Source organism: Poecilia mexicana, unplaced genomic scaffold (genome assembly GCF_051168715.1).
Source record: "Poecilia mexicana isolate PSO_F unplaced genomic scaffold, ASM5116871v1 scaffold_3, whole genome shotgun sequence".
Lineage (NCBI taxonomy): Eukaryota > Metazoa > Chordata > Actinopteri > Cyprinodontiformes > Poeciliidae > Poecilia > Poecilia mexicana.
The window spans coordinates 31,768,325-31,795,354 of record NW_028263372.1 but is presented as its reverse complement, the minus strand read 5'-3'; the positions used below and the strand labels follow the sequence as shown (position 1 = coordinate 31,795,354).

The following is a 27,030-nucleotide window of genomic DNA, read 5'->3' as shown; positions in this document are numbered from 1 at the left end:
AGTATGCTGTGCCTCGGCATAAAATTTTACAATTTGTTTCAGATATCCTCTTAGCTAAAAGATGGGTTACTTTCTGGACAGTCAAGCACCCAAAAATACCCCTGTAGGAATATTGCAAACAGAGATTTACTAGATACCCTCAGGAGAAGATTAGAGTCCCTTAGAGGAATATTGTTTCTGGAATAACAGGCGGTTCTGTCCTAATTAGAGTGTTTGATTCAAATGAATCAGATGGGTAGAGGTGAATTGGCGATGGCTAATGATTGTTGTGTATTCCAGCAGCAGGCCTTCAGGGATCCTGCAGAGAGAAAAAAAAGCTAATTATCTGAGCAATCAGATTCAAAGAAGTAGGTTTAAAAGGTGGGATGAATTAGACCTTTACTCCACCGTAGCCCAATGGGGTCCAAATAAATCTATTGTGACAATCAGGGGGGCAATCATTAAGAAGGACTCAACTGTTACTTTACCAGCTGATACTACTTTAAAAGTCTGTACTTCATAAAATAAGTCACAAAAGAATAGCAGAGATGCAGCTCGCAAATCTCAAAACAATTATGTTGTTTGTTTAAACTGTGAACATCTTAATTTTTATTTTCAACAAAACTTTAATCTGGCATAAATATGGAAAACATAGGACCAAATGTGACCACATTAATGAGATTCACTATACCAATATATCAGTGTTTGAATCCTTAATTGCTTTTCAATAGTAGAACAAGGGTTGACTAATTAATACCTAACTGCAGTAATTTGTTAGACTGACAGTTTTGTTACAACCGCCAAGCTGGTGTATATGCTTCAAACAAATCCATTTAATTCAGGCCACTTTTCCTCTGACTGATAAAGGAATTAATAGCAGTTCTTTCTCTGCACCATAGACTATAATTCCTCAAATAATTCAAATATTTCTACAGTGCACTTCAATTCAAAGCTTGCCTCTGTCCAGGGGACAAACATGGCTTTATTTTGTTGTTGATTTTTGATCAGTGAAAATAACCCAGGGGTAGAAATAGTTTTGCAGCACATATATAAGCTTTAATTTTTAAGAAGCAACAAAATTAGCATATTTTTAATTAAGAAATCGGACAAAACTGCATATTTGTGTTACCATGATCATAATTCCAGCTAAACATGGTGAAATGTACCAACTGGACTTCAGTGTGGTACAGTGGATTTTTATGTCAACACGATGTAGGACACCAATTTCAACAATACTTTTTAAATAAAAACTAAAGAACCCCCTCCCCACTCTCCGAAAAGCATGGTCAGCTTTACTATTCTGTGTCCCTTCACTTTGATACCCCAAATATAATATAGTGCAACTTATTAACTATCTTTTCACTTTTGGAGTGACTGTAACCTGTAGCACCTTTTCATTGGCTGCCATTGTTTACTTTAAAACATACGTACATTATTACAGACATTATGTAGTATTTTTAAGTTGCATGCACAAAAAAAGACAGTTATGACTAATGAAATTCTAAAGGAGGATTTTAATTTTCACAAATACCAACTGAGTAATTTCACTTTCTAAACAGGTGATATTCCCATTAGAGTGCTCTAGTAATTATACACCAGAGGGAGGGAGAAACTGTGGGCTGTAATAGTGTTTACTCCCAGAAGTAATGTTAATGTATGCAAAGATTTTTAAAGCTTTAAAACGTGAAGATAACCTTCACTGAGATTATTAAAATACAACATATATAACAGACGTGAATTTAAGAATATTAACAGAGTTTAATGGAAAAACAGCTCAGTAAACAGATAAAATAAATACTTTGATTAAATTCAATAACAAAACAGTAAGTAAGGCAACCTTAAGATCTTACAAATAATTTCTAAATATGTTATTTATTAACTTGGCTTTATAAACAGTGAGTAAGTATATGAGACTTTTCATACATTGATGCAGAATCCCTTTTTGTTTACGCACTAGTCACTTCAATCACCCTTTAAATTTCACACTAATTGTTATTTTACAAGAGTTTGCAAGAGTTTTATTAATAACTACTTTGTTTACTATTTTGTTTTTAGATATTATTTATAATTATTATTTTACATTTAGATGATTGTTTTTTTTATTATTTTGTTATTTTAAATTGGTTCCTTAAATAATTACAGATAAAGACCAATTTGGAAGAATGTATGTGTGCAGGGTCAAATCAAATACTGTAAAAAAAAAGAAAAAGAAATGCACATGCTAAGATGACAAAACAACAACAACAACAACAACAACAACTAGTGCCTGAGAAATTAAGGTTCATTTTTATTGAAAAGTGTATTTGTACTCTATAATCACCTTTGTTTCGTAGGGATGAACCCAAAGTAAGGCATAAGGTTTTTACAGAGAAGACACCGGTTGCGACCTGATCAAGGACAGAGCAGGCTCGGCTGTGAGACTGCAGCACGGTGCGCAGTGACCGGCTGCATCCACTGGGGGAGGACCGAGCTCCGCCTGCATGCGCTGCGGTACATGAACGACTTTCTCACTAAGACTCTCCATCATCACATACAATGGGAGGGATACAGGAGTATAGGTAGGGCTACAGCGGCAGACAGACAGATGTGTGATGCTCAGACTCAACCATGGGGCCATTTACCCTCGCCTGTGCCAATGTAAACTTTTACCCACCCTCCTTGCTATTCGCCGCTATCGAGTGGAACTGTCTTTGATGCCAACTCGCTGCTGGCACACCTGCTTTTGCTTTTTTCTTTCTTTTTTTTTCTCTCGTCTTGATTGGTGTTGCCGGTACAACAGGAGCGATGCAGCACCAACGGGAGCTTAAGTGCCAGTAGATCCTGTTGAATTGAGGCACGGCGTCGAGACGCAGCCAAAAAAAAGTGTCCTCCTCAGAGTGCGTCAGAGCACGGATGTATATGCTGGATGTAGATGTGGATATGGTTGCCCGCCGGATACGATGAGGGATTTGTGATATTACACCCCAAAACCAAGAAGAGGATTTGAGCACAGACGGAGAGCTGCATCCTCACCCAGCATTCCTCCGCCTCCTCCTCTTCCATCAGATTTGTTTGTAGGGGGGGACAGAGGCGATTTCTTTTGGCCCCCGTTTTAAATGTAAGTAAGGATGAAAGAATGATACTTTAATATAATTTCGTGTGCAATGTTATTGTAAGCATATTTTTTGATGTACCAAAGCTAATAATAATAATAATAATAATAATAATAATAATAATAATAATAATAATAATAATAATAATAATGATAATAAAGCCGTGAAGACGTGTAATATGAGTAGCATCGTGGTCAATGTATTCACAAAAACAACTGACATTACCATAAACGCATCCCCCTTTTTTGCATAGACCAATTGGTGTTTTCTCTCTTGTTTTTTCTCGCAGCTGCTGAGCGCATCGGAGGAACAAAGTCATTCAGATTCATCGGAGCTCCAAAACATAAGAGCGAAGAGCCATAAAAAAAATTTCATCTCATAAAAAATGGCAACCATGGGCGACCACGGAGGATCAAAAGACGCTTTTTGGGGCTGAGAAATTAACCACCTGATGGGCACCAGAGAAGCCGAAGAAAGACTGTTTGGGTGTCGCTTGTTGACTCGGTGATTTATCATGCTGAGCATAAAAGGGGCGCTGCAAGTTTGACACAGCGTCTGCGTAACAGGCTATGCCAATGGCCCTGGTGTTTTTTGGTTATGGTAATGATGTCATAAAATATACACTGGGCGCAACAAGATATGCTCATCAGTGTTTTTTTTTTCCTTTTTTTTATTATTTAAGTAGCAACGCGGACTCCAGCCAACATGGACCTTACTGAGGTGTGTTTGTTAATCTGACTTTCTAAACGATTGATGCCTCAGTCTCTCTGTGTCTGCGCGACAGAGCTGCAACTTTTATCCTCTGGTCTGCATCCCCCTTGACGAGGGGTCTGTAGCCTTCGCGGACCGAACCTTTACAAAAATGGAGTTTGCCATGGTGGGTGCGGACGGCGGGTGCAACAGTCACCTGCCGTATGGATATGCCCAAGCCCGCGCGCGGGAGAGGGAGCGCGAGAGGGAGCGCCAGGTTGCCCATTCGAGAGCGGCGGCGGCGGCCGCGGCTGCAGCAGCCGACGGTGGCTCCGGTGCGGAGGGAGGCGCGGGGGGGCCCACCTCCGCCACCTCCTCGGGCGCTCATCTCCTTAACAACCGCCAACATCAGTCTCGCGCCGCCTCCTCCTCCGCCAACATCAGCAGCAGCGGCGCCGCCTCGCGCCCCTCCTCCTCCTCCACCTCCTCCTCGCAGCAGGAGCCCGAACAGCAACAGCAGCACAGAGTTCTCAGAGAGCGGAAAAAGCAGCGCGGCGTCGGTCGGTGGAGGCGCAACCGGAGCACTCTCGGAGGGGACTTGCGCCACTCGGAGCTGGCGCTGCTCGGATCCGAGGAGGACATCATGATAGAGGAGGAAGAGGCCGAGGGAGCGGAGGAAGAGGAGGAGGAGGAGGTGGAGGGGGGAGAGGCGGCGGAGGGCGGACGGGGGAGCAAGAGGTCGAGCTTTCTGTGCAACATGGATGATGAGGAGGAGACCGTGTCTATCACCGACAGGCGTCCCCAGTCCGGATACGAGAACGTTTACAGCGAGTGCGGCTGCTGTGAGAGGGTCGTCATCAACGTGTCGGGGCTGAAGTTTGAAACTCAGCTGAAGACGCTCACTCAGTTCCCGGACACCCTCCTGGGAGACCCCGACAAGCGAATCAGGTACTTTGACCCGCTGAGGAATGAATACTTCTTCGACAGGAACCGGCCGAGTTTTGACGCCATTCTTTACTATTACCAGTCAGGAGGGCGGTTAAAAAGACCTGTCAACGTCCCGTTTGACATCTTTTCCGAGGAGGTAAAGTTTTATGAACTCGGCGAGGAGGCGATACTGAAGTTTCGGGAGGATGAGGGGTTTGTGAAGGAGGAGGAGAAACCTCTGCCGGAGGACGAGTTCAAGCGCCAGATTTGGCTCCTTTTTGAGTATCCAGAGAGTTCGAGTCCTGCCAGGGGGATAGCAGTGGTGTCTGTCCTGGTCATAGTCATTTCTATTGTCATTTTCTGTCTGGAGACGCTGCCCGAGTTCAGGGATGAAAAAGAGTATCTGCAGCCACGCCAGAACTCCTCTCAGCCTGACCACGGATTTACACCTTTCAACGACCCGTTTTTCATCGTGGAGACGGTCTGCATCATCTGGTTCTCCTTTGAGATTATAGTTCGATTTTTTGCGAGTCCAAGCAAGACAGCTTTCTTTAAAAACATAATGAACTCCATAGATATCGTGTCCATTTTGCCTTACTTCATAACCCTCGGCACGGATCTGGCGCAGCACCAGGGAAACGGGCAGCAGGCGATGAGCTTCGCCATCCTGAGAATAATCCGCCTGGTCAGGGTGTTTCGCATCTTCAAACTATCCAGACACTCCAAGGGGCTGCAGATCCTGGGGCATACCTTGCGCGCCAGCATGCGGGAGCTGGCCCTCCTCATTTTTTTTCTGGTAATAGGCGTCATCCTGTTCTCCAGCGCGGTGTACTTCGCCGAGGCGGACGAACCCACCTCGCAGTTCACGAGCATCCCCGACGCTTTCTGGTGGGCCGTGGTTACCATGACCACGGTGGGCTACGGCGACATGAAGCCAATCACTGTCGGTGGGAAGATAGTGGGCTCCCTTTGCGCGATCGCGGGCGTGTTGACCATCGCGCTCCCGGTGCCCGTTATAGTGTCCAACTTTAACTACTTTTATCACCGGGAGACGGACAACGAGGACCAGTCGCCCGTGGTGGAGAGCATGCCGCCGGGCTGCCCGTACTTCCCGGACTTTCTTAGGAAGTTCAAAAGCTCGCCGTCTGGCTCCTCGCTGGGTGACAAAGGGGAGTACATGGAGATGGAGGAGGGGGTGACGGAGTCGCTCTGCGGGTTGGACAAAAGCCCCAGTAAAGGAAATGGCACAGACATAAGCAGAAAAAACAGTACTAACTCGAAATCAATTCAGACTGACGTGTGACTAAGAGTTTTATTTTATTATTTTCTAAACACAATACACATCCGATTAAAGACTCTTTCTGGCCAGCAGCAGCTGAATCATACCCCCCAATAGGCCTATATACGTTTTACGCACGCCTCAGAGACCCCTCACACACAGACACACACATACACACACACACACACACACACACACACACACACACACACACACACACACATTAACACTCATAGGCCACCAATTGGCACCTTAATGGCATCCATGCCTAAATTTGCCTGATAGACACAGATATATCCGTTTATCCAGTGTGGGCTTCCAAATCTGACATGGAATCTGAATTAGACAACAGGCTATGCATTCGCACTTTATGACTTTCATCTGTCACATCAGAGGGGTAGAAATGGTCGTTTTTTGCTGTTATGCAATAAAGTTAAAATTTGTTTGCACTATAACGTAGAATTTGCGCTGGGTTAGAGACAGTAACTGTAGGCCATTCAGATGGCAACATTGTAGTCATCCTCTGCTCACCTGGATACAGAATGTATGAGTAGAGAAAAGGGGAAACTATTTCACTTAGTCTGCCAGAAAACAAAAATATAAAACTGAGCTCTATTCACATAAAAAAAGCCTAAGAGAGAATACTTTTATCTTTGTTCATTTAAAATACTCAAACAAAAATGATCTACACATTGACGAGATATGTCATAACGTAGGCATTAAATAAACCAGGGCTATATTGAAATAAGCTTTTCCATAAGAGGCCAAAAATAATAATAAAAAAAGACCCACAATGAGAGCTAAGCACAGGTGTCATCATTGTTTAAAATGGCTGGAGAAGGTTTTCTATGGACACTCTTAAAGCCTCGGCTGCAACATTTTTTTTTCATTTAAAGCACCTCAAAATGACAATATCCCTTTACAAAGATGAATATGGAAAGTTACAGCGTAAAAGACTCTGACGTGGGAACTCTCTAAAAGGAGAGATTATGAGCAATTTTCTCGCCTTTCTGCTGGACTCAGTGCACAAAAAGGTATATATATATTTATATATACCCATATTTCTTTTTTTTTTTGCTCAAGAGGACTTTGGTTATCTCCGAGCACAGAAGATAATCAGGATGTGGATGTCTTCCAAGGTATGTAGTGTTCAATTTCTGCGTAAAGCTAACTTTTACTGAATTGTGATTGTGGGTTTTTGATGTAGGCAATCATAGTTGTGGCTCATTGTCCACGGTGGCATAGTCTTGGGGAGGCACACGTAAGCAGTAATACATGTATCTGTTAGTTTTGAATCAGACACGCTTACTGCATTATACTCTTTAAAGATAGTGTAAAAATGTGGTCCTATATAATAGATGGGTAAAAAAAAACTGAAGTTAGAATCTGATTCCTACTTTCTATTTTGATGTTAAACTAAAGAACTGCAGTTAGTTATTAAGGAGCATAGCTTAATACCTTAATGTTTAATATGTCTCACCTGTTGTGGAAGACAAATACTTGATTATAAAGGCACTGATGAGACTGTGCTTAAAAGATATCCTGAAGAGCCTGGACTCAGTTTTCTGCCATTATTAGTTAATGGTTCTCTTTTACAACATGCAGGGATCTAATTATATTTGATCAATTAATAACAGCTGCCATTATCTCATTCAAGGTGACATCAGGTCAGCCTCCTCAGAACTTGTGCCAAATGTTTTTGGAAAGTTTCCAGCTAAGAATTTTTGGACTTTTGTACAATCACTTTTTATTTTACTTTTAATTAAACTCAATAGGATATTGAATGTGATCATTTTTATATAACTCTTGATAAAGTGCTGAAGTAGTCCAAAGTTTTCTTCCTTTCCCTACTAGACAGTTCAGACATAAAATGCTTATTTATAAGACTTGTCAGGTCTCAGCTTTCTAGTTCTTTTACTGCATTTTCACTCCAAACAGCAGATGTAGTAGGAGGAAACTGTAACATGAAGATCTGGTGCATAGCACTCATATTAAGTCCAATAAATTAACTTTTATGATCTCAGTGTTTTAGTAAAGCTTTCTTGCATACTCAATCTAACCATGTCTAAAAGGTTAAAGCTTTGGACCAGGGAGAAGTGTGCTTTGGATGTGTAATGGTTGCAGTTGTGTTTGTGCTGAGCAGCATTTGGCAGTAGAAAGATGGCTTTACAACCAGAGGAAAATTTCACTCTGTTTACTCTAAATCTCTCAGTTAAGAGTGTACAGAGGAGTAGGACTCCATGACATCAGCTAGTTTGAAAGCTGAATATGCCTCTTAGAGAAAGTGGAAAGTTTTCAGCCTTCAGTGCAGTTTATTCTCAGAATGAACTCACAGTCCTGGCCAGACATTTACGTTCACTCATCATCAGCACATGTGGATGTCATGTTAAATTTGAGTAAATGACTTTGATTATAAAGACAAGAATTAGGTGCACAATTACAAATGTCTTACAGTGCATCTGGAAAGTATTCACAGTGCTTCACTTTTTCACATTTTATGTTACAGCTATATTACAAATTGTATTAATGAATCTTTTTCCTCAAAGGTCCACACACAAATGTGGGGAAAGGTGTGTGAGATATTTGTAAATTTATTAAAATAGAAAACTAAGAAATCTCATTTACATAAGTAAGCACAGCTTTTGCTCAGTGTTTTGTTCGTCCACGTTTGGCAGCAATTACAGCTTCGAGTCTGTTTGAATATGATGCCTCTTATCTATAGGCAGCTTCCCCCTTTCTTCTTCGCAGTACTTCTCAAACTTCATTAGGTTGGGAGATGTCTGTCAGCCACTTTTGAGATCTCACTAGAGAAGTTTACTCCAGGACATTCACAGAGTGGTTCTGAAGCCATTCCTTTGAGATCTTGACCAAGTGCTTTGGGTCGCTGTCTTGCTGAAAAATGAACTGTTGCCCCAGTCTGAGGTCAAGATGCTCTGGAGCAGGTTTTCAGCCAGGTTTCTCTATATATTGCTGCATTAATCTTTCCCTCTATCCTGAAAAGATAGAGGGAAAGATGCTATGATTTGCTGCTGCAAAACATAGCATGACGCTAGCACCACCAGGCTTCACTGTAGGGAAGGGCTGATTGTTTAAACCTGAAGAAAATTGGATTCCAGCATGATAATAGTACTAAACAGACATGAAAACCTTTTCTGGTTAGGACAAAGAAGGCTGACATTAAGCCTAAGGAATTGCCCCAACTTCACCCCTAATGAAAATGTATAGACTATGTCTAAAAGTTAAGTGTGTACTAGGAAATAGCTTACATCTAAGATGTAAGATGCTAATTCTAATTTTCTAATTATACCAAAAAAGTTATCAAAACATCAAATCCAATCAATTGCTTTTGACCATAAATAATTAACATTTTAAAGAGGCACAGCCGGAGTTCGGACTTAAATATGAAAGAAAATCTGAAGGCGGTCAGAAATTTAGCTGATGGTAAGAAATAATTTCAACCACAAATATGCCATGCCCATCCACAAAGATGAATGATCAAAATATCAGTGTGAGCAATTAAAAAAATGGATTTGACTGCTGCAGCCCAAAAATGCCTCCAACTGTGAATAAAAACATGAAAAGTATTCTTCCAAAACTGATGCCCCTTTCACATCGCTTTGTTATCCTTTTAGAGATCTTTTCCTCATTTCTTATCAGAAACAAACCTCTTGGTAAATTCATTACTGTGAATTTGCTATGAAAATAGCACACTCCAGTGCTTTTCATACAGCACCAGAATATTTACATAAAAACTTAATTTCCAACTTAACTTCTAATTTAGCAGACTGATTCAGCCATCACACATTACATCAGCGCATCTCACAACACAATCACAGCACCGGTGCATAATAATTTGTTGCATGGCTTATATCCTCGGAGGAGCTATTCATACAAGATATTTTTAACACCTACACCCACATCCAAACATCCACAGCACCATGCTGGCACCCAGCCAGCTCCTGACACCTCACACTCAGCACTTACATAATGTGGCTTACAGCAAGAGGCACAATCCAAAACATTTTTCAGCAAAGTGTGTGTGGGTCAGGCATATTCTAAGGCTTGTGGCTGCTGAGCTGACTGTGAAAACAGCCTGTATCATCTTCAGCCACGGAGGCACTGTGAATCCTACTGTCACGTGCAGGGTGATTGTTTGTAGTGCAGATACCAACCATATGGCTTGGCTACGTGAGGAGAAAATCTGAGGTATTTATGGATATTTCTCCAAAGGTTTGTCGAGCCTGTCGAAGGACATAGAGAAGAAGTGGAAATAAATCAGCTGTAGATAATGTCAGACTAGGTTATGTAACAGTAGGGCAGAGTCCAAATTAGTCTGGCTGGGCAATAGAAAGTTAAATGGCAGTTCTGCTAATCAGATAATAGTCAGAGACAATTTATCTGTAATACTGAGCTGGTCTGAAGGATTTAGATGTTTTTATTGAAAGTAGAAGAAATAAGACCTGCATTAGATTTTTACACGAAATGTTTGATTAACACACAACTCTAGGTTGTATCAGAACATCTGTAAGAAGTTCTGGCCATTGATAAAAGTATACTCCTTTCTAGTTCTCTGTAGGGAATCTCATCCTGTAGAACAAAGTCTTGAGGTCACCTTTGTAAGACATGTAACCAAAGTCAGAGAGAAGTCAGTAACTGTGCAGTTCCCTTAAAGGTTTCTGTGTTACACGAGTTTGATTTTATTAATTACAAATATATGTTGCATGATGTAGTATAAAAATATTGTTAGGATATTCTTTTCAGAGGAGAACGAAAAACAGTAATTCTAAATAATGCACGTTGTACACAAATTGCACACATAATAAATTAAATAAATAAATATACAAAATATTGTGATAACAGGGCAACATTCTGTTAACTTTTAGCATTATTTCAAAAACTAAAAATTCTCTTTTAAAAAAGAAGTGTGCATGAAACAAGGTTAGGTTTGGTGTTTGGAAATAAATATAAATATGAAGCGTTACCTTTTTTTTATCTCTCCAATTGCTAATTTGCTGCCCAATATTTAAGCAATTTCAATTTACAAATGCTTTAAATGATTAAATGATTTGAACTGAACAACAATGTAACAAACATTCCTCAAACAATGCCACAATTAGAAAGTGTAAACACTCTTGTGGAAAAAAAAAACACTTTACAAAGAGCAAAGTGTGTTGCTGTTTGTAAAGCAATACACTTTACAAGCAGCAACAAAGTTGCTTGCAAAGTGGACAGAGAATGTCCACTTTCTCTGTCCACTTTCTTCTCTGCCTCTTGTGGACAGAGAATGAAATTAGTTAATTCTCTGTTCACAAATCAATGCTGATCGACAACCTCCTGGGCATCGGACTGTCGTATTTTGAATTTTTGGACTTCAGGTTCATGCTTTTCAGCTAAGCAGCTTATTTTATATTTATTTAAATATTTCATTTAAAAAAAAAAAATGAAATCAGGTAATTAGAAAAATAATCCCAATAACACTACTTGGTATTAAATTCTAGTGAAGCTACTAAAACCTGATGGTTTTCAACAACTTTGCTGTCAGGTGAAGTACATAAAGCCGATTTCAGTTTCATGCAGCTCAAAAGACAGGGTTCAATCCACCAGTGCCACTAGCAACAGGCAGCTTCCAGCTGCTCCTCCAGCAATCACAGTAGCACAATATCTTTCAGTATGTAGCTTTGTAAAACATGGTGGCTCTGATTATATGTTAGCTAAAGCATACTTACCTATGAACTGATTTCAGGATTTCTTGTCACCAGATGTTGCTTCAAGTTTGTTGTGTTGTTGTTGTATCTTAAACCTTTTGCCATGTGAAACATTCAGTCCAGAAATGCTCGGCCACCTCCTCGGCTCCACCATTCACTTCTACCTTTCAACGTACTTAATAAAATTAGATCATATTAGATTTCACTCATATGATTTCACCCTAAGTTTTCTTTTTTTTTCTTTTTATTTATTGTATCAATTTCATCAGTTTTCTTTTTTCTAACAGGCTTCAGTCTGAAAAAGAGAAAATTATGCTGTGAATATCATTGTTCAGCAAAAAATGTAATACTTTGTGCCAAAGTTTTTAGAGAATAAAACAGAGCTGTCTGCTGCAGGACATTTTGTACCAGCCACACATCAATTCACATTTGCTTTGGGATCTTTCTACTCTGAAAATGAGCTATTTTTAAAATTATTTTTGTTATTCTACTGATAGTATACGATGGAAAATATGGTTTTGTTACGTCACTTAACATGTGATGGCTTTGAGCTATTCTGGTTTTGATCAGGGTTCATAATCTCATATTTCATAAGGGTCAATAGACCTAAATGAGAATAAAAACAAAAGTAAATAAAAATAAGATGCAATGTAAAGTTCCAGGATATATTCAATTAAATTGAGTTACACTTGAGATTTGAGCATCTTTGTGAGTATTTTTACAAACATAATCTCGAAGACTAATGAATCGATATGCAAAAGTTTAAGTATGGGTAGGAAATGAAAGTATGCAGGGACAAAATATCTCCCAATTAAATTGGGGCTATAAATTGCACCCAAAACACACCAGAAACTGGTTATTGCTCTATAATAAAGAACAAAAGAGGTATAAAAGACACCGTAAAGAAAAGTAGAAGGGCTGCATTGCTTGTTTAATATAGATCTTTGAGGTGGAAATGTTCTTAACTAGGGGTGTAATTTTCTCATGCAGAGGAATGCTTGCTTGATGATGTTTTCATAATAATCTAGTTCAATCAGCTCAGCATTACAAGTTTTAAATATCCCCTAATTTAGCTGTACATTCTTTTTTGTGAAGCTTCATAATGGTGGCCTCTTTTCATAATGCTTCTTCTTAAACAGTTTCAGGTGTGAATAATAGACTCAGCTTCAGGTTTTCCCTGCCCTGTCTGCTTCAACAGTTGTGTCACTGAATTAGGCTCTGCACATTCTGCAGTCTGTGTTTTAGTGACTCCTTCAGACTCAAACAGCCTGATCTGCATAGAGGATACCAAATTGTGCTGACAACCGAAAGGTCAAAGTCACGACTGACCCTGCTGAATAATAGCTCATTTAGCTGACGAGAAAATGACTCCCACCTGCAGCCAGGACAGCCATCCATCTTCTGGATCTGTGTAGACGTGCTCAGGGTCACAGAGTGCTGGAGTCCATCCCAGATTACACCAGGCAAGCTACAGGGAACACATCGATGGGACACTGTAGAGTCAGATAAAAGACAAAAACAAAAAAAAAAAAAGCGCATTGAAATTCAGCAATAGCTAAAACGACTGCAGTCTAACACAATGGTCCTGCAATCAATTCTTTCTCTACAAAAGATCCCGCTTCAGAGAGGTGTTGATTTGCCTACCAATTATCTAGATGGAGGAAATGAGTGCGACAGTTTTCTCGTGAGGATTTTAAATATTTTTCCTGCCCCCTGAAGGCAGACCGCAGTCGATACTGGAAACACCCATCAGTGTAACTGCACCCTTTAAATGTGGGCATAAAACTGAATGGTTACCTGTCTGAAAAGGCCTTTAGATAATCTTTGATTTTCATCAGTGCTGAACATACATTCGTGGTTGCTAAACAACTGCTACTTTTATTTTGTAGAGTCCACAAAAATGGAAATTAGTTGTGAGAGTAAAATGTTTGAGTAAATTGCATTGAGAACTCTTTTTAACAATTAAACATTCTAGTGGACTTGCCATAAAACTGAAAACAAATAGTTTTTCAGTCTTTGATTTGGGTAATAATTCAAAACAAATGACAAAATTATCGCAGAAATGATTCACCACTCACAAAGCCAACATCCTTTTATGGTCATCTCAGTTCTAGGACCAATAAACTTTAGTCATGAGAGCTTACTGGAGGACCGAGCACTCTGAACAAACCAGAGGAACGGTCTGTTTCTTAACATGTTTTTTTTCTGGCTATTTTAAATCAAAGGTTGAGATTTTCTTTTTTGTGTAAAATTATGCTACTGAAAAAAATTATGAATATATTTTAAAGCTTTGAACATCTTTAAAAGAGTTGCACATACCGGTAATGTTGAGAAAGTGCTACAACGTCTTTCTCAAAGCAGCTTAACTGCCAGTTATGCCTTGTTTACACAAACCTTTGGTCATTTTTACTCATCCCTCCATTTTGCTGATGCATACCTTCTATTCTGGCTGCATCACCACTACCAAAACAGCAAAGGAATAGTGGAAGTTCTCGTCATTGTTATGGTTTCCATGCTCGTGTGTCTGCACAGTATTGTCTTTTTGGATGTGTGGCAGATAGAAACAAAGATGGATGTTAAAAATTACCTTACAGTTGTCAAAATCTCTGATGAGTAACTTCAATAGTAGAAGAGCTCTAAATTACCCAACAAACTTTCTGTAGCTGCTTGAAAGTGGTGGGATAGTGACAGTAATTAGTAATGAAAGATTTCTGGATGTTTAATGTGGTCTCAACAGTGTTAACTACACACGCAACTCCTTTTGTTGTTTGTCCCAGTTACTGAAATAAGGAAAGCGCTTTTGTCCTAAAAAACACAGTTCACTAGAGGTTAATCAGTGTCATAAGATTAGATCTTAAAATTATATTACATATAAAAAGTCAAGTGATCTTTAGTAGTAGCACAAAGATCACTTCTGATTTTGAGGGGCAGAAAAGTAAAGTAATCTGCAAATCAAAATATCCCATCTCTCTTGATGTACAAGGTACCACAAATAAAGCTACATCTTAAAGATAGGAATTGATCAAATAAAATCACAAGGAATTGATCTTATACTGGTGAAGATTAGTGTTGTGTCAAATGACAGCCAGCAAAATTAGCTTAAGCAATATTTTCTTCACTGGGACTAAAGTTGACTGGATTTTTTTTTTTTTACGTGAATGACTATTTGTGTTCAAATGGACTGCATTTGTAGATGCTTTTCTGAAGAAACACTGATTTCTATAACTACTTTGAAAGATCTTTGTTTTTATTTGTAAAAGTCATAATTTGCCAAATGTTCACAGCTGTATGAAACATTGCTGACATTGATATCATCTCTTCTTCAAGATCATCGTGACAATTAAGCTCTTCGACTTTCCCTCCTGGAAATTTGATGGTTCTGCCCTGAACTAAACTGGCAATAAACTTCTGAACTTTGCATCAAACTTCTTTTGTTATACCTGGTTTTGAAGGACTAAATAATCACCAGCTGCCAGCATCACATACAAAATGTGTAGCTGTTGCTAAAAAGTGGAAAGGGTACAATTAATACCACTGGACCTTTCTATTATACCAGAAAATAAGATTTCTATGAATTCTTATTACAATGATATCAAGTTTCCTACAAAGTCCTCTAAGCATGGAAAAGCATGGAATCTGATAAGATAATTTTCCACTTGTTAGGTTTAGAAAAACAAAATTATGAAAATTTAAATTTTGAAGTTTTAAAATTTCATTTGTTTTTTGTATTTGTAAGTTATTGACAATAAAGAGGGACATTTTCTTACTGTAATGCAGTTCTAGGTTAAATTCAGTGAATTTAGTGAATTCATTGAATTTAACCTGAGGTTCAAATCACTTAAACCATGTTTTTATTTCACAGTCTAATTTATTATATTACTTATCACAAACTTTGCCTTAAAAATATATTTATTCTTGAATAACGAAGTACAGATTAAATAAAGTGCTAGTAGTTTTAAAATAGAGCTGATTGAAGTTAGATTTTTCCATCCATTCCACGTTTTTCAGGTTTCATTTGTAATGCCTGACCGCTTTCCTAAATTTATAATGAACTCTTCTATTTATATTGCACAAACTGGCTTAGAGACTGGATTTTTTTTTAAATATGGAAAAGTGTGAATTTTTCACTAACTGAATATCTAACCCTGTAAATATAAGACGGACAACCAAAGCAGATCAAAAACCCAATGATTGAAAAACATTGAGCAACATCAAGATCAAACCCAACTAGACATGGAGACATAAAAACATGGAGACATAAAAAAACATTCAGGAATTTCAAATGACCAAAACCCACAAGGTTTTGGTCTGTTGGTGGGCTTTCTTGTTGTTGTTTTTTAATTCTTGTGTTTCCATGAACTTTTTTTGACCATACTGTTATTTGGACAAACGAAAAAGGCTTTCTGATGTTTTATTTCATGTTAAAAGAACTGGCAAGAGTTCTATCTTGTGTGTATAATTAGTATAGTTAAAGTCTGAGATGCATAAATTGAAACCACCACTACTGAGTATGGGGGCATCATCAAAACGTCAGCTCATACAAAACTTTTATGTCTGCACAGCTGGTCTTAACCACACTAACAGTGGCCTTCTAATAATTTTCTTCTAGGTCTTCTAACTGGTTTATATATATAGTTCTGTCTTTAGTGGACTATTGGATAGTCTGGAGCAATGCTGGTTGCTTTGTCTTAGAAATTGGTTGTTATTTCATAGAAACATAGAAATAACTTGAAGTGTACTGTTTTAGGTAATTACTGTGAATTACAAGTGGCTTATGAGCTATGACGTCCACCTGATAAAATATTTTCCTTGGAAGTAACCAAAGCAACAAGAACAACAACATCATAAAAGTAGGAATTTCATTAGGTTGGAATGTCTAAGCATTTGTCTGGGTTTCCAATGCATTAATCAGGCCTAACAGCTTTCTGAACTGCCAAAATACACAATAGAACGAATAAACTCAGCTTGTTTTTGTTGTGGGAGCACTTAAGTCAGTGCTAAAAAAAGACATTTTATTGAAGAAGTTCAATAAGAGCAGGATTAATCCATGTGGTTCTGGGCAAGAAGGAAGGTAACTGAGATTTCCTTTCAGCTGATGTCAGAATCTTCAGTTCTGAGAAAGCTGACAGACTGAGTGAAACAAAACTGGTGAGAATAAACATACAGTTAAGCATCTGTCATCTAGATAAGGAAGCATGTCCAACATCGGCACTGCTTCTGTAGGGTCGGCTCACCAGCTGCTGAACATCTCCCTAAGACAAACATGACTTAGCAGCTCAGAACAGCAGCTCTGTCATGATTAGCATCTAGAGGATGTGAATACTTTCTCAAAAAAGAAGCAAAATAACCTGGAATAGATTATTGTTGGTGCACTTTCTGCTGCCAGATAAAAGTAAGCGTGTTCACATAACTAAGACCGACCAAATTAACCGTACTATTCACTGTACTACGAGAGGGAAAATAAAAAAATCTGCTCAGCTGCCTCTAACCTACTGCTATAAGTTCAGTGTTCAGAACATTCTGATGCTAAACTAACAGAAGCAGCAGTTACATCCCTTTATGGGTATATTTGTCCTGGTCCAGCTGCAGGACTGAAACAAAGCACAACACAGTCTGTAGGTCTTCCCTTGCTCAGCTGTAAAATATTAAACAAGCTGTGTGAAAGTATGAGTAACAAAATTCTTGCATAGTTTGGATTCTTCTTTAATAGACAGAAAGCCCTGCTCAACAGTGCAGTGATGTGCAAATGCTTTTCCTTGTTATTTGTTTGATGCATTAGCATCTGCAGTCTATCCTGACGTTTTGCTTCAGTTTCTATCTTTCAGTAACTCATTATGTAATTCACCATCAATCATCAAATGTATGCATGAACTAAATAAAAACATAAATCTCCACTAAAACTTGAATAATTGCCCCCTTTCCAATTTCTACATTGGGCACACAATTTCTGCAGCTATCTACAACCTTTTGGCATATTTCTGGCTGACTAGCTGACATCTCTTTATTTAATTTGAATGGCTTGCTGGCATTGACTCAGCCTTTAAGCATAACCTCAGTTGTTTTTAATAGAATTAAGGTAGCATGTTTGGGAAAGCTATTCCAGAAGCCTAATATGTCAAAGCAGTCCACCAGTACCACTGGCAACAGCTTAAAAACCTGATGTTTCCTTCACAGGGCTTGGTACCATGGTGAAACTAAATATGAAATATTTTTTTCTTGCCATTAAATGAAAATAGCTCAATTTTGGTTTCATCTTACTGTGGATTTTTTCCTCCACAGGACATTTGGTGCTTCTTGGATTGCTGCTGAACAATCTCAGCAACAAACTTTTTTTTTTTTATCAGAAAGGAGTACTTTAGGTCTTTACAAAATGGTGACACATCTGAATAGAATGTTTAAACTGATTTGGTCGTTTAATTAGCAGGTGTCCAGACATGGCTCCAAACATTTTAGCAACTTTTCAATCTGTAATTAGTTCCTGGATCCTTCCTGAATTCCTTGGATTCATTGTTCCGAGCACTGGTCAATAACAATAACATGAAGTTAACAGACCTTGACTTTGTAAAGTTAAAAGACTTTCTAGAGCTTTCAGCGCCCCCTTGTTAAAATACTTAAAAGAAAAAAGGTGTGCATCAATTGTTTTTAATGCGTCTTATATAATCATTCTACACTGAAAAAAAGGAGTGGCTTTGCATAAATTATGAAAAACCTAACATAAAATCATTCCAGCAAACAATGAGTGTCTTGTGTTCACCCTTGGTGGTTGAATGCATTTTCATGTGCTTCCTGACAGCTAATTTTTGATGTTTCTATAAAATTCCACATACATCCAGTATTCTGTTTCCCTTCCCCCTTCTACACAAACACGTTATCCTCATGGGACGGCAGCAGCTAATAAAACCATCCTGGGATTAAAGCCCCGGTGTAAGTTGAAACCATCTTGTGGTTTGCATGTAGCATCTATCCATTGATAGACAGAAACCTGATTCTTTGCACCCTCCTCTGTATCTCTGCTTTTTAATTAGCCACTTTAATCAAATGGTATCTCAGGCTTCAGGGCATTACTTTATTCTACATGTGCAGAATGCATTGTTAATCACACATGGCACTGTATTGGATTTCAATATCCTCGGAGAAATCAGCTGCTTCTTTCAGTAATTTTTTTGTCTGACTCTTCGAGTTTATCCAGCTTCATAAGAAGAACCAAATGTAGTTTGATTTTACATGTCTGGATTAAGCCCAAAGTATATAATACACAACATAAATCACTGTTTGCTGTAGGATAATAGATTGGATCTCAGCCAGTTTACCTGCAGAACACACAGAGGTATGATTGGTCTAAATGTTGATTAAGAATGCCATTGCACACAGACAATCTGGGGCAACAGAGGATTATAGATTTGTTGGGAAAGGTAAGCATTTCAAAGATTTGTCATATCAAGTTGAGGCTTTTCCCCTTCATTTTCCAGAGTGCAACCTAAAACCACACATTGCTGCCGCTCTCTGTGAACAAGCTTGAGATTTGATTAAATGGAGCAGCTGCTAAACCACAGAAAACTTTTTTCTCCTGCTCTCTGTGAAGATGAGCGAGGGAGCAGAGGACGAGTGCTTTGCTGGTCCTGCAGACAGTCGAGGGGCCACAGGTGCTGATCACCAACTCAGATGTTTAAAAACACTGGGGCTGTAGTGATACAATTATCTCACAATACGATACAATACACGATATTCTGCTCACGGTACGATATATATTGCGATATTCAGCAAACAATACAATTCAATACACTTTTGCGATTTTCTGAAAGATTTTAGAGGGACAGAGTGATTTTGGTGACATTTTGTGACTGTTATAGAGTTGGATTAAATTAATTTAACTGAAAACTGATTAAAAGCACCGATTACACAATACCTGGCTCTGGTTGGACATGGACACAGATTTAAAGTCAACAGCTGGACAAAATGAATCAAAGAAGTGGTGAGAAAACATGTTTCTTTTAATTGAAACAGTACAAACTTTAGCTTACATGCATTTGTAAAGTAAATAAAGTGCACCAAGTACCCTGCTCTGAATAGTCTGATACCTTTTTAACCTTGACACTTAACATCTGAAGGAATCACTCTAAGCCTGATGACCTAAGCAGTGAGTGAACAAGGTGACAGTTGGATGTTACGATACTTGCAGATGAATATCGATTTTTTTCTAGGAAAGAAAATATCGATAAGTATCGCAAAATCAATATTATTACACAGCCCTAAAAAACACACACACAAGGATGTAACCACAAAATGGCTAAAGGTTGAGATCAGCCATGTACAGCCACGTGCATGTTTCAAAAGTCATCACTGGTACATTGCATTGTAAAATACCTTTTTATGTATAAATCAGTTAAATTATAATGAACTTTTCCTTTTATTAAACACCAAGAACTGTTGTAACAAAAGCTATAGCTCATGAAATGACCATGTTGGAGTGAGACAATCCTTTATGTGATGCCGCTGTTGGCATTATATTACATTAATTTGAGTAACAGTTTTGCATTGAAGATTTTTCTTCTGTTTTCATTTTAAGCATTCGATTTCATTTCCTAGTAGTGCCCATAAACTGAAATGATTAGATGGTACTCTGGACATTAATTTATTCCAGTAGTGATGACAAAGATATCAAAGCAAGATGTCTTTGTTCCTTATACCTGCATTTTTACAGGGCAATATACCACAGTCGAGTTACTGTTTCTAGAATCCTTTGGCATAAGAAGGGTCCCTCGCACAATGACTCAGCTAATTCTTGGAAACATTGTGTCATCCGTCTCTAACTCTTGTTTCGTGCGTTGTCACTTACATCAGTCATGCTCTTTGTAAATTTTACACCTGTTACACAGCTCCAGGATTGCTTGCTTTTACGCTTTGCAAAATAAGATAATTAAGCTGTTGGGCATCATGCAGGGATGTTCACAAATTATTTCCCCCAAGTTCAGTCCCAAGTCTCTAATGAGTCTGCCAATAACCCACTGTCGAGGGTTTAGACGGTGCTTAGAGTACTTAAGTTCTGGGGCATAAAGATTCAGGGTAGTATTATGACAATATGCCTATAAAACATAATTCTGTCAATGGGGAGGCGGGAGGAGGGTCTGGCTGCTGCCACTGGGTGAGAGATGAGGTACACCCTCAACAGGTCATTTGAATTTATGTTCTTTTTTAGTTCATTCAACACATTGCTCCTTGGTACTGATAAAGTGAAGCTTAACTTTTTACCCCTTGTAAACATTAAGCAGAAACTGTTGCCATTAGGCAGGCTGATAAAGTTCATATATTTTGTTCTTTTGTCATGCTGTGAAATTAATTGGAAATTTCAAGTTCTCAGCTCTTGTGAGTCACATTTTGAATAAGCATCACACAAGCCTCTAAACTCTTTCATGCTTTGTTTTTGTTTTTTCAATCAAGGAAATAAATTAACTGAAAAATTTTGAACGTAGATCACAATAACAACCATCTGTTATTTGCTTGAGCCAAACAGTTTTTGAAGGATTTGACTGCGCCATCAGTGAGGAGTAAATCCGCATTTTCTTGCAGAGTTTCTAAATGCACGCTGTGTTGCTCACTTGCGGTGCATTTTGAAATCAAACAATCAAACCTTGAATGCAGATCAGACTCAATTATTTAGTACAGCTGAATACACACCTCTTTTCCTCATGGATTTTTCACTACTTCTGACCGGCCTGTCAGCTATAAATGTTAAACGCTAATCAGTGATATCTAGTTATATAAGTGCAACGTGTGCAGTCGGCATCAATTATAGTCAGAACATCTCCCCCTGTGGTGAGTCTAGCTCATAGAAAACATAAATCCCAGTTGAGACTGGATCAGGGGGCGTCTTTACTTGTATCGATCACTGTTATGCAAACTTGAGCCTGGCTCTCCAACTTTAAAGCTCTCTGGGTTTCTGTTCTGACCGAGTGTTGCTTTTATATGTTGGGAAATGGCTGCCATGGCCAAACCTCTACAGACCTCCTCTCCCACTTGTTCTCTCGGCTCCCCTGCTTTGGAGCAACGAGATGCTTTTATGTGGAGTGACTAATGCTCACTCTGAAGGGCCTGGGGTATATCTCGCCGGGTGTGCACGTGTCTGGTTGATGCAATGGTGTGAGTGTGTGTGCACACGCGTGCGAACACTGCACACAACCAATCGGCGTACCAGGACTCAACTCGCTTACATGAAAATGAGTCACTTTCATGGTCAGTGAAGACCAAGATCCCCCTTCTCTGACACACACATGCACACACTTCATCTTGAACCATGCAAATGGTTTGAGTGGTAAATGTGAGGAAGAGTTACTGTGTACCATGATGCCACAGTGTCAATCCAAGCTAATGTGAGGACAATCAGATGAGAGTTATTGTGAGAGCCTGCAAGGATGCAAACTTGCCAGAGGTAGTTGTTTGTTCTTTTTAAGTTGCCTTTAATTTGAACTTGCTTTTATCTTTTCAGTCTAAATGTTTTCACTTAAGTTATGCAGATATACAAGATACAAAAGATGATTACAGGGGAAAAAAGAAAACCAGCAAAGAAACAACTCAAAAATGAAGAGACTGGTCATTTAAAAAGTTTACTAAATAGCTTTTGACTATACAAATTATTAATAGACAAATGTGAGAAATATTTGTGCCAAAACTGTTTCGATATGTCCTGTCCTGTAGGAAGACCCAGTTGTGTTCGGGGGAGGCGATAAGTCATTCTTCTTTATTACTCCATCCACACTGTGCAAGACACTAGTGGATGGAGATTTTTTTTTTTTACAGTGTAGAAGCATTTGTTTAAATGGATCAAGAAGTAGTCAACATGTACAAAATATGTAGGACAATAAGGGTCGCTGAACAAATAAGCGTCGTCAAATAATCTTTATAAGTTTATGTCAGAATAATTTTAAAACCAGGTAAAAGTCAGACTTTTTCTACATTAAAGCTTTACAGCTGATAGAGGGTTCACTTTTTTGTATTTCCAGTGATTGTACTTCTAGCATTAATTGTAAAGTGCCTCTATAATATCACTCAAATAAAATTGAATAATTTAATGATTCAAAATGTATTGTAAAAATTCAATGAGCAGATTTATTTCCAGGGGTTCATTTCTTCGCACTGATATTGCGCTCTGTGATGTCACAAATCACTTATGTTTCACTTTAGTTATCTCTCTTATTCTGTCCAGTAGATTTAGGAAGATTGACATCAGTACTTACTAGAACAGGAAGAAGTTCAAGGGTCTGAATATATTTGTGACATGAGGTAACCTGCTGGTGTGGTTTGAAATTCAGCGGATAATGTGGAAGCAGAGATCTGATTATGCAAGTCAAATTTTTGTGAACACCGGTTCTTGAAGTTGTCCACTCTTATCTGATTCAACCAAGGCAAACGTTAAAGCTAGGGTAAAACAGGGCATAAAGAATCATAAGGCTGTTTTTATCCTGTTATATTTTATTCTTACACAAGTGTGGAGGAGCAATTTACCAATATTTTGTTTATAATAGGGCATCATCTTAATAGCCAGCACAGCAGCAAGTAATGCAGTAGGGTCATCATTTTTTTCATATTAAGCTATTGGTTTATCTATAAAGATTAATTTCGTCTTAAATCTTTGTAATGTGGGTATGAAGCAAGTCGCAGTATGTGCGCTTTCTCACAGATTTCATCATGCTGCATTTGTGATCCTGGGACTTATTTGCAGTTCACATTAATAATTATTAAAGGTTGTTCAAGATTGCCAATGAAAACTTATATTCACACACTTTATCCTAACTATATATTGCTCTTTCAGCTTTTTATTATTTGTACATTAATTAATAGTTTTAACCAGTGACTTTATACATTTTACCACATGGACAGTGCTGCGACATTATTTGCCTCCATATAGATTTCTTCTGTTTCTGCCTTTTTGTCATACTCAACTGTGTCAGATGAAACAAATGAAATTAAATACATATTTTTTTTTAAGTTGTAGTTGATAACTGGATAAAGCCAGGATGAATACTGCCAGACCTCCACAATCAAATAATCTGGATGACAGCATGGTATTGGGAAACAAATCTCAAAAAGCAATACATTTTGTCCAAATCTGAAACAATTAAACAGATGAGAAAGAAAGTAACAGACATCAATTAGTCTAAAATTGATTAATAAGCAATTTCTAAGGATTTAAAATCATGAACCACTGAGATGAAATAAAAAAAAAACATGGATTAGTTGAGAACCTTTGCAAGAGTGGTCGGCCTGCCAGAATTACTCCAAGTGTACACTAACAACTCATCCAGGAATTATTATTATTTTTGTTATTTTTGCATTGCATATCAAACATGATTTTAAAGCACTGCACAGCAAGCACTGCACATTAGGCAGAGAGACAATTAGTTGCATGATATTTTCTGTGAAATAAAGGGACTGACGTGTGCAGGTTAACTGGACGACCAGCCTGCACATATATGACCTGCAGTAAAATGACAAATTGTTTGGAGACCCTGGTGTTAGTGTGGGATTTAGCAAACCACCTATGAGTAATTTACCTGTTACCTCTGGGCTGAGTCAAGTGAGCTGTTTTGCCTGTTTTCAGGGATTATGCAACCACCCAGAAACCACTGGTGGCAGCTGAGTCATGAGAGTGGGATTAGTCTTTGTATCTCACTCTACAGGAAATCAAAGAAACATATTTCCCAAAATGTGAAAATATTGCCTTAAAAAGACCAGCAGCTACAGGCTGACATTGTTAAGCCAAACAGCACTCTAATTTCTCCTTATATACTGCATATACAGTACTTTGTAAAAGTATTCACATCTCTCGAACCTTCTGACAGTTAGACATGTTATAACCACCACCGTTTATGTAGGGGGATGATATAAGATGGGTCAACAATTTGTTTTTCTGCTTCCACTTTTCCACATGTTTATTGTGTCATCTACATGGTTTGTGGCAAACTGGTCACTGGACTTCTTTTGGCTTTCTTTCTTCATAATATCTTTCTTGTGAAAAATGTATTCCAACTGAGTCCTGCATCTCTGCATTTTTGGCAAAGTAACTATAGTTTTCTTGGCTGCCTCTCTGATCAATGATCTTCAAACTTGGCCTGTCATTTTAAAGTGAATGGCTATGTCATGTTCAATATCCAGATGTGTCATGCTCTTTCCGTTATTGGATTAGGGATTTAACAGTGCTCTGTGAGATGCTCACAACTCAGGATATTTTATTTGACCTGGGTCTCTTTAAAGCGTTTTACAATGTTATCATTTTCTTGTCTGATGTCCACCTTGGACTCCGTTATGCTGTTTGCTCACTAGTATATTTTGATACACTTTAAAGCTTCACAGTTGTATTTAAATAGCTGACTTCTTCAAGGCAATATTATGTAAGTATCAGAGTAAACGGGGCAGAATACAAATGCACACCACACTTTTCAGATTCTTATTTCCAAATAATTGACAGTTCTGTATCCTTTTCCTTTCACTTTGCTTTGATGCACTAACTTGTATTAATCAATCACATAAAAAAAATCCTTTGAAAATTGTTATGAAATGTAAGTTTAAACATTTCACTGAGTTCAAGAAAATAAGTATGACGTTTTTAAGATGTTAAATCAAAGGTAAAATCTAGCGAGTATTTAAAGAAATAATGGGACATTTGATTGATGTTTTCAGATGTACAAGTCAGCAAAAAAAGTAAAATAAATGACAAGCTAGTGAGTTGGTAAATTTATATTTTAAACCTACTTAATTTTAAAGAATGTGCATACGCTGTTGTGGTGATGTAACCATGAATCGGATTAAGAAACTGGTTTCATCTAAACTTTTAAATCAAAGCAACAGTAAGAAGGAGCCTCTTCACAGAGCAGCTCAGTGGCTGACTTAAGCTGCTTCTGGTCGTCGGTTCTCTTCTCTTCTGGTTGCTTGACAGTTTCCCTCAGCGGCACATCGGAGCCTCCCTCTTTGGCTCCCTGCTCCCCTCTTTGATCACACGTAGCCTTGCACCGAGTGCTAACACCGAGCGCTAACACTCCCCCACTGACATTCAGTTTCCTCTCTGTGTCTTTCCAGTAGCTGAGTAGTTTTGCTCTTAATGGTTAATTTTAAGATAGAAACAGATTTTTTTTGTGTGTCTTTTGCACCTGAAACTTTTACATTATTTGGCAGATAAATATAGATTAATGTGTTGATGACTATATCCACATTATGTTGCTATAAGATGAAAATTAAAGTATTTACCGGACATCATGTAATGATTCCAAAATTCTAGATTCAAAATGTGTAAATACTAATTTACATAAATTTGAAAAAAAAAAAAATTATTGCATAAATGTGAGCAAAGTGCTCATGAACATATATATTTTTATTAATTTAGTTTTTGCCAAGCCTGTGGCATGTTATTAATAACATTATGTGGAAATACTTCTCCCAGCAGCCAACTGGCCAGCTACTTCCAGTTTTGGCTTCGCTCATACCTCCGAGCCTGAAAACCGTCTTTATGTTCAAGGGATTTTTCTTGGAATGGCTCCGTGCTGCTATTTTGGTTTGCTGTAACTGACGTCTATTGGGTTATGCGGGGAAACCACAATGTCCTCTTTTAGGAGTTTTGTTTTATTTCTCTTGCCACTAACAGTTTATCCTCTCTGCCTCCAGCCAGCTCCTGGCTTCATGCAGGCATGGTTTTCTGCCTCTCTGTTGAGATATTAGGTTCTGCAGTTGGCAGATTTAAATGAATTGCACAGCTCTAATGGAAAATTCCAGTAATTTCTTACTGTTAAACCACAGGGTGTTATCTTTATATTTTCTTATCTTTTACAGCAACAGCTATCCATTTGTGATTTTTGAGATTATATTAGGACAACAAAAAAATACATTAAAACAAATCTTGAATCAATAACAATTTAATTGAACATGTAGCCTACAGTAAGATATATTCTAAAACTTCCTTTAAATTTAAGTGAACAAACAGCAGATTGTTACTAAAAGCAAAATAACATAAATAATATAAAGAATTGTTGTATCTGAACAAAGATCTGCTATGCACAGAGCACTTCACTATTATTGGCACCCCTGTTATGTTTCATAATCAAACTTGCTGACCTGAAGATGCTTCTTTTTTCCTGCAGCTAACGTTGACCTTTGGAGATTTTGTGCTGCAAACATAAATTAGGTTCTTACTCCATCTTTGCTCGTCACACTTTCAATTGTTTCAAACTTTAGCTGACTGTAGATTTGGGCAAGTTTTGGTAAATAGATTCCTGAATATTTGCTGACGCTATGATCCACTTGAAACAGTAAAGAACATATTTAAAAGCTGCTACTAGTTGAATTGTTAGGGGTGCCAAAAATTGTGGCACCA

The 27,030-nt window shown here is 38.2% G+C and overlaps 1 protein-coding gene across 1 annotated transcript in view; it reads left to right on the top strand.

Moving 5' to 3' along the window:
* The first annotated feature begins 3,825 nt into the window (after positions 1-3,825).
* The window catches only part of kcna4 (potassium voltage-gated channel, shaker-related subfamily, member 4), a 59,707-nt gene continuing 36,502 nt past the window's right edge, over positions 3,826-27,030 (top strand). The window contains exon 1 of the mRNA XM_014978620.2: positions 3,826-7,106. Within this exon, the coding sequence (XP_014834106.2) occupies positions 3,934-5,991 (2,058 nt within the window). The 5' untranslated portion in view covers positions 3,826-3,933 and the 3' untranslated portion in view covers positions 5,992-7,106. The remainder of the gene's footprint in view (positions 7,107-27,030) is intronic.